At 41.0% G+C, this 13,887-nt stretch overlaps 1 protein-coding gene across 1 annotated transcript in view; it reads right to left on the reverse strand.

The window, feature by feature from the left end:
* LOC306884310 (inactive tyrosine-protein kinase 7-like) overlaps nucleotides 1–13,887 on the reverse strand; it is an 88,612-nt gene that overhangs the window by 16,251 nt on the left and 58,474 nt on the right. The window contains exons 7-18 of the mRNA XM_079440058.1: nucleotides 12,877–13,143; nucleotides 11,301–11,437; nucleotides 11,081–11,216; nucleotides 9,770–9,889; nucleotides 8,566–8,715; nucleotides 8,325–8,472; nucleotides 5,699–5,826; nucleotides 4,658–4,858; nucleotides 3,454–3,606; nucleotides 2,483–2,715; nucleotides 1,222–1,302; nucleotides 994–1,145 (exon numbers count right to left, since the gene is read on the reverse strand). Coding sequence (XP_079296184.1) covers nucleotides 994–1,145; nucleotides 1,222–1,302; nucleotides 2,483–2,715; nucleotides 3,454–3,606; nucleotides 4,658–4,858; nucleotides 5,699–5,826; nucleotides 8,325–8,472; nucleotides 8,566–8,715; nucleotides 9,770–9,889; nucleotides 11,081–11,216; nucleotides 11,301–11,437; nucleotides 12,877–13,143 — 1,906 coding nt within the window. The remainder of the gene's footprint in view (nucleotides 1–993; nucleotides 1,146–1,221; nucleotides 1,303–2,482; nucleotides 2,716–3,453; nucleotides 3,607–4,657; nucleotides 4,859–5,698; nucleotides 5,827–8,324; nucleotides 8,473–8,565; nucleotides 8,716–9,769; nucleotides 9,890–11,080; nucleotides 11,217–11,300; nucleotides 11,438–12,876; nucleotides 13,144–13,887) is intronic.

A 13,887-nucleotide genomic window follows, 5' to 3' on the forward strand; every position in this document is an offset into this window, starting at 1 on the left:
AGCAAGCAAATGTTTGTTTATATAGCACTTTTCCAAACAAGTTAACATGGTTCAAAGTGCAAGGAATCAAATACAAAAACAATAGAATACGCCAAATGCAAAACAGAAATAAACCCATTCAAATATAAGAACAAAATTTATATAATTAAAATATGAAATTCAAAACAAAAACATTAAAATGAAGGAAAAACAAAAAAATATACAAAGATGTTATAGGACATTACAGGTCAGATTGAAAAAATAAGTTTTTTATTTATATTTAAAACTATTAATATTTTCAGCACATCGTATGTCCTCTGGAAGTTTGTTCCCGAGGCGGGGAGCATAACGGCTAAAAGCAGCGTCACCAATAGTTTAGTTCTACTATAAGGTACAGTTACAGGTACAGAAGAAAATAATATGAAGACCTGAGAGTCCTTCTGGGTTCCTATACTATAAGCATTTCAGAAAGATAGTCTGGAGCAAGTTCTTATAAACTAATACATTTTTTAAATCAACAGGTAACCAGTGTAATGACTTTAATTCAGGTGTAAAGTGATCTCTCTTCTTGGCGTTTGTCAATATTCTAGCAGTATTGTGTATTAGTTGTAGTTGATTAATTGTATTTTTTGGTAGAGCTGAAAGGAGGGCATTACAGCAGTCAAGTCTGCTAGTTATAAATGCATGTTTTCTGTATTGCTCAGAGAGAGAAATGGTCTTACTTTGGCAATGTTCTTCAGATGATAAAATGCAGTTTTGGTAATATTACTTACATGAGCTTTAAAGTTAAAATGTGAATCAAAGACAACACCTACAATTTTGGATTCAGTCCTAGTATATTTAGTTTAGGGGTCAATTTCTCTCTCTGCGCTTTTGATCCAATAATCAAAACTTCCGTTTTATCTTGGTTGATTTGTAGGAAATGTTGTGACATCCAGTCCTTTATGTCTTGGATGTGAACACTGACTGCCTCTGCAGTGGATCTCACAGTGCTTTAAAGATCTGAGCTGGTACCTGTTATAGACGTCTCTGCTGAGACTGAGCGCAGACACCTTCACGTGTCTCTGTCCGCTGATCAGACAGTTCCTGGCCGCCAGGTCTTTATGCACAAAACCCTTGTTTGATAAATGCTGCATCCCATGAGCCACCTGAGCACAGATGGAGACCTGCAGAGCACCATCAACAACACAGTCACATGAGCTATTAAATACACTCAGAGAGGCTCAAACAGGAGGAACTTACTTTAGTTTTAGTGCTGATGGGATGCGGCTTGAGTTTCTCATTGCTGCTTTTTGATATCCTGAGGAACTGTTTGAGATCACCCTGAAAAACCAGAGAAAAGCCCTCATCACCACGACTTCACTATTAACACACACTTCACTACATGATAAACAGATATGAACATACATTCAAACAGATAGAAAGTCATCACGTTATGTGCATCAGATAAAAGCTTTTGAAACAGTTGATTATTCTATATTGTAATCCAGATTAAGTAGTATTGGTGTCTAATTTAACCCTATATTGGTTTTCTATTTATTTAACAGATCCCAATATGTAAAGACTGATCAACAATTATCCGAACCATTAACTATTGATAAAGGTGTCCCTCAGGGCTCTGTGTTAGCATCAACCCTGTTTTCAATTTACATGAATAATATTTCTCAGGTTATCTGTAGTCAGAAAACCTATATTCACCTATATGCGGATGATGCTATTCTTTATGCTGTGGGATCATCATATGATGTCTTAAAACAGGCACAGGATAGTTTTAATAATATTTAAGCGGCTTTTAATGACCTGAATCTAGTTTTAAATACCACAAAAACAAAAGTAAAGTGGTTTGGAAAAAAACAACAAAATAATAAGATATAACTTCGGATGGGGCAAAAATGGAGGTAGTATCTTCATATAAATATCTCGGAATAGCTCCTTGTCATTCACCATCCACATAACTGATCTCCAGAAGAAAGTTCATCTAGACTTAGTTTTTTGTATCGAAATAGATCTGTGTTTACCACATCAGCCAAGAAATACCACAGTTTTGCCCTTGTTTGATTATGGTGATGTGGTATATAGAAATGCACATAAAGGTGTTCTGGAGCAATTCAATGTGTTGTATCGTGCAGCAATTAGACTGATTATTAATGCACCCTACAGAACGCATTATTGTGAATTATACTCCCTTTTGAATTGGACATCATTGCATACAAGACGGGAAAGTCACTGGTATATTTTTATTTACAAAGTTCTGCTGGGCTTATTACCTGAATATCTTCAAAAGTTGCTGAAACCTTATTTTTATATATATATATATATATATACATATATACACACACACAACTAGATCATCAAATAATATTTCCTTGATTATCCCTAGAAAGAAAACGTTTGGCCCAGAGACGATTTTCTTTTTGCTGAAAATGCAAGTTAATGTTAAAGCATTGGGCTAACCACTGACTGCTGCATGGAATTAATAAAGGCGTTTGAATGTGTTTAGTACCAGATCCACGTATTCCAGGATCATGTAATGTGGTTGGGTTTCTCTGCAGATTCCCAGCAGTCGTACAACGTGAGCGTGATTGAGTTTGCTGAACATCTCCAGCTCTCGTCTGAACTCGGTTCGGTGTGTTTCCTCTCGGCTCTCTAAGCTCTTGACCAGCACCAGTGTCTCCAGCTCTGCCTCCTCTATCGCCCTCGCTTTAGCCAGAAACACCTCGCCGAACACGCCACGACCTGCACACACACACACACACACACGCACGCACGCGCACACGCGCACATACACACACACACACACGCACACACGCGCACACACGCGCACACGCACGCGCACACACACACACACACACACACACACGCACGCACGCACACACACACACACACACACACACACGCACGCGCACACACACACACACACACACGCGCACACACACACACACACAACATGCGCACATGAGTTTGTTTCTTCATCAGGTTTGTAGAAATGTGTCTCTGCATCAGTGTCTCAGCAATGGATGCTCTGCAGTGAATGGGTGCCGTCAGAATGAGAGTCCAAACAGCTGATAAAAACATCACAATCCACACCACTCCAGTCCATCAGTTAACATCTGGAGAAGACTAAAGCTTTAAAGTTTAGAGCTGTTTTGTCTTGTAAACGCTGCTTGATCTGCAGATTTCTCTCCTGATTCAGACCAGAACACTTTTTCACTGGAGGAAGAGTTATTATGGATTACAGACTCGTATTTTAGTTACAAACATCTTAATGCTGGATTTGTTTCAGCTTTTGTCTCATCCTGATCTCAGATCAGAACATTTTCAGCTAATTTTCATTGTATCCCTTTAATAAATGAATATAATGTGATTTCTTTAAGTAATATTCTCAATCTAGAAGCAACTATCATTATAATGTAAATGTTTTTTAATGATCATTATTGTAAAAGTGAACTGAAGTGCGTTTGCTTGATTTATTACCCAGTGTGGTGATGGTCTGCAGGTGCGCTCTGGGAAAGTGCAGTTTGTCCCTGCAGCTCTGCTGTTTCTCTGAGTTTGCTGAAGGTATGGTGGTTAAAGCCACTTCTTCATGGATCTCAGACATCCTGTGGCCATTCAGCTGAACAGCGCCACCTACAGGAATCACAACACACTTCACAAACATCTCTAAATAACACGTGAAAACAGAACATGTGCCTTTGGAAAGTATTAGAAATGACAAGGTTGAACAAGCACTACATATAAGAGACAGTGATTAGTCTGATATGAATCATGTGACAGTAGGGCACAACGGGGCTAAAGGTGCCTTTGATATTATTTTCCTCTAAAGCACTAGATGGCAAAAAAGCATGCCGTAGCACTTTCCAAAACATCCACATTCTGTGCTTACGTGATCTAATATTTGATGTTTTTTCAAATGTTGAAGATTTAAGTAGCAAATGAGAATCACTGAAATTAATGCATATATTGATTTTCAGTTTTAAGATAATTAAAGAAACAGTTTTAAATAATGAAAGAATATGTAAAAGTATGGTATTTGGTAAAAAGCGCCCTGCTGTTGGGGCTAAAGGCACTCAGTAATTAACATGATAATTAATAGATGGCTAACTTGTCCATTTGATGACATGATTAGATTCAGATGGTAAAGATCATTATGTTGGGTGTCCATTGATAATCACCATGTTTAGAATGAAACCATCATATTTAAAAACATGATATTAATCATATCATATAATAAAATTTAATTTGTTGTTTCTACTGTAAATATATATGAAATTATTATGGGATCTCCTTCAATGCTTTCAGAATATTGATTTTTTAAAATGATTTTGTTTCTGTATTTTAAAATATATTTTTTATATTAACATATTTTAATGACAGTATAATTAATGAAAAATTACTAAGCAGAACAGTACAAACTTTGCTGAAGTGATTGTTTTGAACAAATATTAACATTATTTTAGCTGAAGTATTCAGTACTGTGTGGCTTTTGCCCTCTCGCCACCTCATACATTCATAAGATTTTTAAACTAAATAAACTACTTCATTTATTGTGTATGATTTAGTTCACACAAAATCTGTTGCTCCATTATGTCCAATACAAACGTATATATTTTTTCTGCGATTATACATGTTAGGCGAAGAGAACAGCTCAAGGTGTGCCTTTAGCCCCGTCGTCCCCTACCGTTCAGACACTCCATCTCGGGCTCTTCTCCGGCGCGGTTCTTCTGCAGCCGTTTGTTCTTGCGTCTCTGTTTGCAGTAGAACATCAGTCCCAGCACAGTGATGATGTAGGCCACGGCCACGGCCACCGACAGTGCGATCGTCTGGAACATCTTAAACTGACTCTTATCCTCGTCTTCATTGCGTGGGTGCACAGGCTTCTCTGAGAACAGGGACAGAACACATCAGTCTGACACACCACAGTAAAACACTGCAGGATATTCAGCAAGCTGTTATTCATCAAAACAAACAGTTCAGAACTAGAAGTTCAGTGCACCTGTAGCTTTTTACTGTGGCCAGGCAATAATGTAACACACTGATAACGAATGTGTGTCACTTTTATAAGCACTTCAAACGCGTTCCATCCGATCAAAACATCAGTGTAACATCACATGAACTTCATTTAAATTGTCTAAACCTATTAAATACTGACCTAAATCCTTCAGAAGTTTTATTTTGAAATATCTGAATTAGTAATAAAATCTTAAAGATGATCATCTAATAGTCTTGTTTTATGACAAATTGATTCAAATGAAGTGAGTTTATGATTAAAACAAGAGCAAATATCTGCCAATGGGTGAAAAATCAATCAAAACAAGTTTTCATTCCCCATTGACAGATATTTGCTCGTGTTTTAGGCATAAACTTAAAAGATGTTTGGATATTTGTACTGAAAACAAAATAAAAACCCTGAGGAAGAAAATATTTTTTTGCAGTCTATGCAACATTTAATGTCGTGACTTCATGAATGTAAGACTTTCTGCTCGATTTTAAGACATTCTAAGGCCTTCATGTGTGGAAGAACGAATTAAGACTTTTTATTACCTTTTTAAGACCAACGGAAACCCTGTGTATTGGATAAAGCACTATAATAATAAATGTGAAATATGAAATAAAATAAACACGCTCTATGATCTGTGCGTGTACATGAACACATTGACTTGTCAAACTAAAATGCTTTACTTTTTAAAAAACGGAACAATCAGGTTAAAATGTTCCTCACCCACGACGTAGAGCTGCGCTGCCGTGTCTCTGATGTTGCAGGTGTTTCCTGCGATGCAGGTGTACACACCTGTGTCCTCAGTGGTCACGTCACTAATGACCAGAGAGCCGTTGGGCATCTTCTGAAACCTGAAGAAACACAATCAACACACGTCAACATCTGCTGCATATGAATGACTTCATGTATGTGAGAGACAGACAGGTGCAGTGAGACAGACAGACAAACAGACAGGTGCAGTGAGAAACAGATGCAATGAGACACATGCAGTGTGACAGGCGTGGTGAGACAGGTTCAGTGAGACAGACAGGTGCAGTGAGACACATGCAGAGAGACAGACAGGTTCAGTGAGACAGACAAAGTGAGACAGACACAATGAGACAGGTTCAGTGAGACCGGTTCATTGAGACAGACACAATGAGATGGACACAATAAGACAGACACAGTGAAACAGACACAATGAGACGGACATAATGAGACGGACACAATGAGACGGACACAATGAGCCAGACACAATGAGCCAGACACAATGAGCCAGACACAATGAGCCAGACACAATGAGCCAGACACAATGAGACGGACACAATGAGACGGACACAATGAGACGGACACAATGAGACGGACACAATGAGACGGACACAATGAGCCGGACACAATGAGCCGGACACAATGAGATGGACACAATAAGACAGACACAGTGAAACGGACACAATGAGACGGACACAATGAGACGGACACAATGAGACGGACACAATGAGACGGACACAATGAGACAGACACAATGAGCCAGACACAATGAGCCAGACACAATGAGACAGACACAATGAGACAGACACAATGAGCCAGACACAATGAGCCAGACACAATGAGCCAGACACAATGAGCCAGACACAATGAGCCAGACACAATGAGACGGACACAATGAGACGGACACAATGAGACGGACACAATGAGACGGACACAATGAGACAGACACAATGAGACAGACACAGTGAAACGGACACAATGAGACGGACACAATGAGACGGACACAATGAGACGGACACAATGAGACAGACACAATGAGCCAGACACAATGAGCCAGACACAATGAGCCAGACACAATGAGACAGACACAATGAGACGGACACAATGAGCCAGACACAATGAGCCAGACACAATGAGACAGACACAATGAGCCAGACACAATGAGCCAGACACAATGAGACGGACACAATGAGACGGACACAATGAGACGGACACAATGAGACAGACACAATGAGACAGACACAGTGAAACGGACACAATGAGACGGACACAATGAGACGGACACAATGAGACGGACACAATGAGCCGGACACAATGAGCCGGACACAATGAGATGGACACAATAAGACAGACACAGTGAAACGGACACAATGAGACGGACACAATGAGACGGACACAATGAGACGGACACAATGAGACGGACACAATGAGACGGACACAATGAGACGGACACAATGAGACGGACACAATGAGACAGACACAATGAGCCAGACACAATGAGCCAGACACAATGAGCCGGACACAATGAGACGGACACAATGAGACGGACACAATGAGACGGACACAATGAGACGGACACAATGAGACGGACACAATGAGACGGACACAATGAGACGGACACAATGAGACGGACACAATGAGACGGACACAATGAGACGGACACAATGAGCCAGACACAATGAGCCAGACACAATGAGCCAGACACAATGAGACAGACACAATGAGACAGACACAGTGAAACGGACACAGTGAAACGGACACAATGAGACGGACACAATGAGACGGACACAATGAGACAGACACAATGAGACAGACACAATGAGACAGACACAGTGAGACAGACACAGTGAGACAGACACAGTGAGACAGACACAATGAGACAGACACAGTGAAACGGACACAGTGAGACGGACACAATGAGACGGACACAATGAGACGGACACAATGAGACGGACACAATGAGACAGACACAATGAGACAGACACAATGAGACAGACACAGTGAAACAGACACAATGAGACAGACACAATGAGACAGACACAATGAGACAGACACAGTGAGACGGACACAATGAGACAGACACAATGAGACAGACACAATGAGACAGACACAATGAGACAGACACAGTGAAACAGACACAATGAGACAGACACAATGAGACAGACACAGTGAAACAGACACAGTGAAACAGACACAGTGAAACAGACACAGTGAGACAGACACAATGAGACAGACACAATGAGACAGACACAATGAGACAGACACAATGAGACAGACACAATGAGACAGACACAATGAGACAGACACAATGAGACAGACACAGTGAAACAGACACAATGAGATGGACACAATGAGACAGACACAGTGAAACAGACACAATGAGACAGACACAATGAGACAGACACAATGAGACAGACACAATGAGACAGACACAATGAGACAGACACAATGAGACAGACACAATGAGACAGACACAATGAAACAGACACAATGAGACGGACACAATGAGACAGACACAATGAGACAGACAGTGAGACATGCAGTGAGACACATGCAGAGAGACACGTGCAGAGAGACAGACGGATGCAGTGAGATCACTGGCCTGCTGGAGCTGCTGCTGCTGAGCAGTTTGTCTTTGAGCATCCACTGGACGTACGGCTGCGGGTCACCTGACGCCTGACAGTGAAGCACAGCCGTGTGACCCTGATAGACTGTGGTCTGCTCCGGCTCCAGCTTAAACTCCACGTGAACTGACAAAACACACAGTGAATGAGTCTGAGTGTGTGGAACAAGAACTCATCATCAGCCACAGCGTTCAGATCAGAACACACACACACACACACCTCCTACAGTGAGACGGACGTGTGCTCGTATCTCTCCCTGTGCGCTGCTGGACGCCACACACGTGTAGTTTCCTCCATCGGCGCGGGTCACTGTACTGAAGCGCAGAACTCCGTTCATCTGACTGGCGTGAGACGGGAGATCAGCGCCGTCTGCAGAGAGACACACATGAGAAACCAGCTCAAACACAGCAGACATCACTGCACTGCAGGAAGCCCTTCGCTTTCAATCAGAGCTGCTGATGATGCCACAGCCGCCAAAACAAATCAAATACCTTGCAACATATATCTTACTAACCTTTACATTAAGTTCTGGAAACTTTTTTTCCTGAGTGTTCACTGAACATGTAAAACATCCAGTATTTGAAATGTTTTTCTCGGTAATGTGATCGATAAGGGAACATTACTTTTGCAAACATTATGGGAACATTACTTTTGAATTTTCTCTGAGTTCCGAAAAAGTAACATTTAAAGAAAAAAACATTAGACCAACATCCAACTAAAACATTTCTGAAAAAAAACTTTCCATGAACAATGTTTCTGTTCTAACATTTGGAGAACATTATTAAAGACCAGAGAACAAACAAATGTGACCAGTGCTGGAAAAATGAGTCACAATGAGCACATTTTCAAAAAGGAGTCATTTGTATATTAAATTCTCCATTAAAAGACCTTCAAAATGATATATGAGTTATTGATGACTGATCTACAGCTGTTTGAAGTCCATAGAGTCAGCAAAGTCCATTTCGAGAAGATTTCTGAAGGTTCCAAAGCAAAATCCCTGAGCAACATTACATCGTTTCCTCCAATTCTTTCTTAATAATCATTACTATATTAAATAATCAGCTTCACCCCAGGCAGATATTCTTTTTTAATTACTGCATCATAATCATAATCTAACAGTTCTAATCATGTGTTCATGTTTTCACTGACAGGTCATTTTTATTTTTAACATTCATTTTCATAAGTCTTCAGATATTTTCATTATCTCCATTATGACCATGAATAGTATGAATGATTAGTAATATGCATGGCTAAGAACTTCATTTGAACAACTTTACAGGAGATTTTCTCAATATTTAGATTTTTTATTTTAGAAAAACTGGACGCTTATGACTGTTTTGGTGGTCCAGGGTCCCGTATAGAGTAGGTTGGTTTCTCAGCCAGCAGAACATCATTCATCTCATCTGTGGTGAGTGTGTCTGACCTGCTCTGCTCCAGTGTATGACGGGCGTCTCTCGTCCTTTAGCCACACAGCTCACGCTGCTCTCTCGGTCCAGCTGCAGACACTGCGCCGGCTGCGGGACGGGAGTGAACTTCAGCTTCTCTGAGAGACACACAGGAGTACATCTACATGAGCCACAGAGCAAACCATGATACCTGCACAACAAACACTCTTATTACAGATAGAAATCGGTCTTTTACAACATCAGAGCAGATGCTTTTCTGCTGTACTGGAGACTGTCTGTTGAATGCTGTTTTAATGATCTCTAGCCCAGTGTTTTTTTTTAGCACTGAGATACTATTATAATTTTTAATATTTTGAATTACTTTTGTTTTTGTTTATTTTAATTTCTGTTAAAGTTTTAGTAATTTTGTAGTGTGCTTCTGTCATATTTATTATTCGTTCTTTTCTATATAGTTTTTATTCATTTTCTTTCCCGTTTTAGTTTTAGTTATTTTAGTACAAGAAGTTAAACTACATGAAAATAAGAAATGTTGCCCTGGCAAATGGCTGAAATAAAATAAGTTATATTAACTTTAAATAAATAAATTAGAATAATACAACTATAAATAACTAATCTATAAATTATTTTAAAAAACTATAACCCTGCTCTCACACAAACCTCTATGCACTTTCATTAAAACATTATTTATTACTTTTAGTAAGCGGTCAGCCTTCAGTGCGGCTGATTCCAGTGTTTGAGGAGGTCTGTATGTAAATGCTGACTCAAACACACACTCACCCAGTATATGAACCCGCGCGCGTCCACTGAGCGACCCGGCCTCCGTCTCTCTCTCTCTCACACACACACACTCTCACCCAGTATATGAACCCGCGCGCGTCCGCTGAGCGACCCGGCCTCCGTCTCTCTCTCTCTCACACACACACACTCTCACCCAGTATATGAACCCACGCGTGTCCACTGAGCGACCCGGCCTCCGTCTCTCTCTCTCTCACACACACACACTCTCACCCAGTATATGAACCCGCGCGCGTCCGCTGAGCGACCCGGCCTCCGTCTCTCTCTCTCACACACACACACACACTCTCACCCAGTATGTGAATCCGCGCACGTCCACTGAGCGACCCGGCCTCCGTCTCTCTCTCTCTCACACACACACACACTCTCACCCAGTATATGAACCCGCGCGCGTCCGCTGAGCGACCCGGCCTCCGTCTCTCTCTCTCACACACACACACACACACACTCTCACCCAGTATATGAACCCGCGCGCGTCCGCTGAGCGACCCGGCCTCCGTCTCTCTCTCTCACACACACACACACACTCTCACCCAGTATGTGAATCCGCGCACGTCCGCTGAGCGACCCGGCCTCCGTCTCACACACACAGCTGTACATCTGAGCGTCGTTCACCTCTGCGCTGTTGATCCTCAGAGTCCCGTTAGAGAAGAGCTTATAACGAGAGCCCTGCAGACAGAGAGAGAGTGTGTGTGTGTGTGTGTTAGACCTGATGCAGTGTGATCTGAGGACTGAGCTCATTCCCTCATTCACCTCCTCAGTGATCAGGACGCTCTTGCGGTACCATGTGACCCGTGGTTCAGGCGTGGATTGTGCGTGACAGTGCAAGAAACCCGGCTGACCCTCCTCCACTTGTGTGTCCTGCGGCTGAACGATCCATTCTGGAGAGGCTGACACACACACACACACACACACACACACACACACACACAAGAGGTTATCTTACAAACGTCCTCTGTTTTCATTTAAAGCTTCTATTATATGTGACCCTGGAGCAAAAAAAACAGTCATAAGCGTATACATCACCTTAAGGCTGAATAAATAATCTCTCCATTGATGTATGGTTTGTTATGATCGGACAATATTTGTCTGAGATACAACTATTAGAAAATCTGGAATCTGAGGGAGCAAAAAAATCTAAATATTGACAAAATCTCCTTTAAAGTTGTTCAAATGAAGTTCTTAGCAATGCATATTACTAATCAAAAATCAAGTTTTGATATATTTTTATGGTATGAAATTTACTAAATATCTTGATGGAACATGATCTTAATATCCTAATGATTTTTGTCATAAAAGAGAAATGTATAATTTTGATCCATACAATGTATTGTTGGTTATTGCTACAAATATACCTGTGTTACTCATGACTGCTTCTGTGCTCATATATTACTAACCATCACACATATTTGATTCATTCATTTCTAAAGCTCTAAATGATCAAGCTTTGCAGTTAAACCTGTTTCACACTCAATCTCCTGCATGTCTTCTGTCTCTGATTGATAGTTTAGTAAAAGCTCTTTTAGTGTAATTGTTCAGCTGCTGCTTCAGAGTCAAATCTTGACTGATTTTGATCAAGTAAGCGTCAGAATAACTGCAGTCATATCTCCAGATGAACTCTTACTGGACTGAAGCAGCTCAGCTTTACTTGATTCTCCATCAATCATTTTTTAGTTAAATCAGTGCGTCTCAAATCTGATCATCAGGATCTTTTGAGGAGCGTTTGTTTCCAGAAGCTTTACTTTCTCTGTTCCTCAGCGGAGGAATGATCTTCATCTCACATCTTCTGAGGAGCGTTTATTTCTTCATCTCTCAATCAGCATTGCATTATATGTTTGGATCATTTCAATCTCATCTTACTGAGACATATTACTGGAGATATAGAGTGGCCGCTGATATTTAGATCATTTATGTCAGTATCTGTTCTACTGTTATAAACATCTCACTGGTTTACATTACAAGCAGCAGAATTTCATCATAGAAATATCAGCATCTGCACAAAATGGCATATTTTTGCTCAGTTATTCTCATTTTCTCACTATATCAGACTATATGAGCCATGAAAGCCTGATGCATTAAATATGATACTCAACATAAAACACATGTACACAATTATTTTTAGATTTAAAAAAAAATAATAATAATTTCATTAAAAATGTCAGGCTTTACAAGGATAATATTTGTAGACATACAAAAAATCCCAGATCTTACAAAATACATTTTTATGATTTATTAGCCATGCCAGAAAGCGAAGGGTTAGCAGTGTTACTAGTTAGTTAGTTAGTTAGTTAGTTAGTTAGTCTCCTGCTGTGTCTGGTGCTTCACTCACTGGCTACGGTGACGAGGAGCTCCTGCTGCTTCTGTCCGGCGGTGTTGCGGGCGACACACGTGTAGACGCCAGAGTCGGATCTGTCCGTGGGGCTGAAGATCAGATCTCCGTCCCGCTGATGGACTCGACCCTCAGACGCCACACGAGCTCCCGCACGCTCCCACCACACCTGCGGCTCCGGCTGACCCCGCGGCGGATCACAGTGCACCCGCTCACCGCGGCCCGCCGAGAAAACACGGTGCAAGCGCTCACCCATATCCCCGATCTCTACACACACACACACACACACACACACACACACACACACAACAACTGATCTCAGAACAGCAGCCTGCAGCTACACACTAATCTGATCCGAGAAAAGGTTTTAATTTTCCATTTTCTGTTTTATATTATTTTTTGTTAAACTTTCAGTCTTTTTTTTTGCATGATTAGTCATTTTTATTATTATTATTTTAATATGTCAATATAGATTTTTTTTTTTATGTCAGTTTTAGTGAGTTATTAGTTTTTTTATATTGAATATATATTTACTTCTAACATTTTTTTGAAGTCTGTGTGTGTGTGTGTGTGTGTGTGTGTGAGTGTGTGTGTGTGTGAGAGAGTGTGTGTGTGCGTGTGTGAAAGTGTGTGTATCTGTGTGTGTGTGTGTGTGTTCGCGTGTGTGTGTGTGTGTGTTCGCGCGTGTATGTGTGTGTTCGCGCGCGTGTGTGTGTGTGTGTGTGCGCACGTGTGTGTTCGCGTGTGTATGTGTGTGTTCGCGTGTGTATGTGTGTGTTCGCGCGTGTGTGTGTGTTCGCGCGCGTGTGTGTGTGCGCGCGTGTGTGTGTTCGCGCGGGTGTGTGTGTGCATGTTTATGTGGTTTATGAGGACACAAATGTGTATAATGACATGGGTATGACAGAGGTATTACAATATGAAGGTGGTTTATGAGGACACTGCCTATGTCCCCGTAATTCAAAAGGCTTAAAAAACATACTAAATGGTGTTTTTTTGTAAATCTAAAAATGC

This window comes from Barbus barbus (genome assembly GCF_936440315.1).
Source record: "Barbus barbus genome assembly, chromosome: 18".
Taxonomy (NCBI): domain Eukaryota; kingdom Metazoa; phylum Chordata; class Actinopteri; order Cypriniformes; family Cyprinidae; genus Barbus; species Barbus barbus.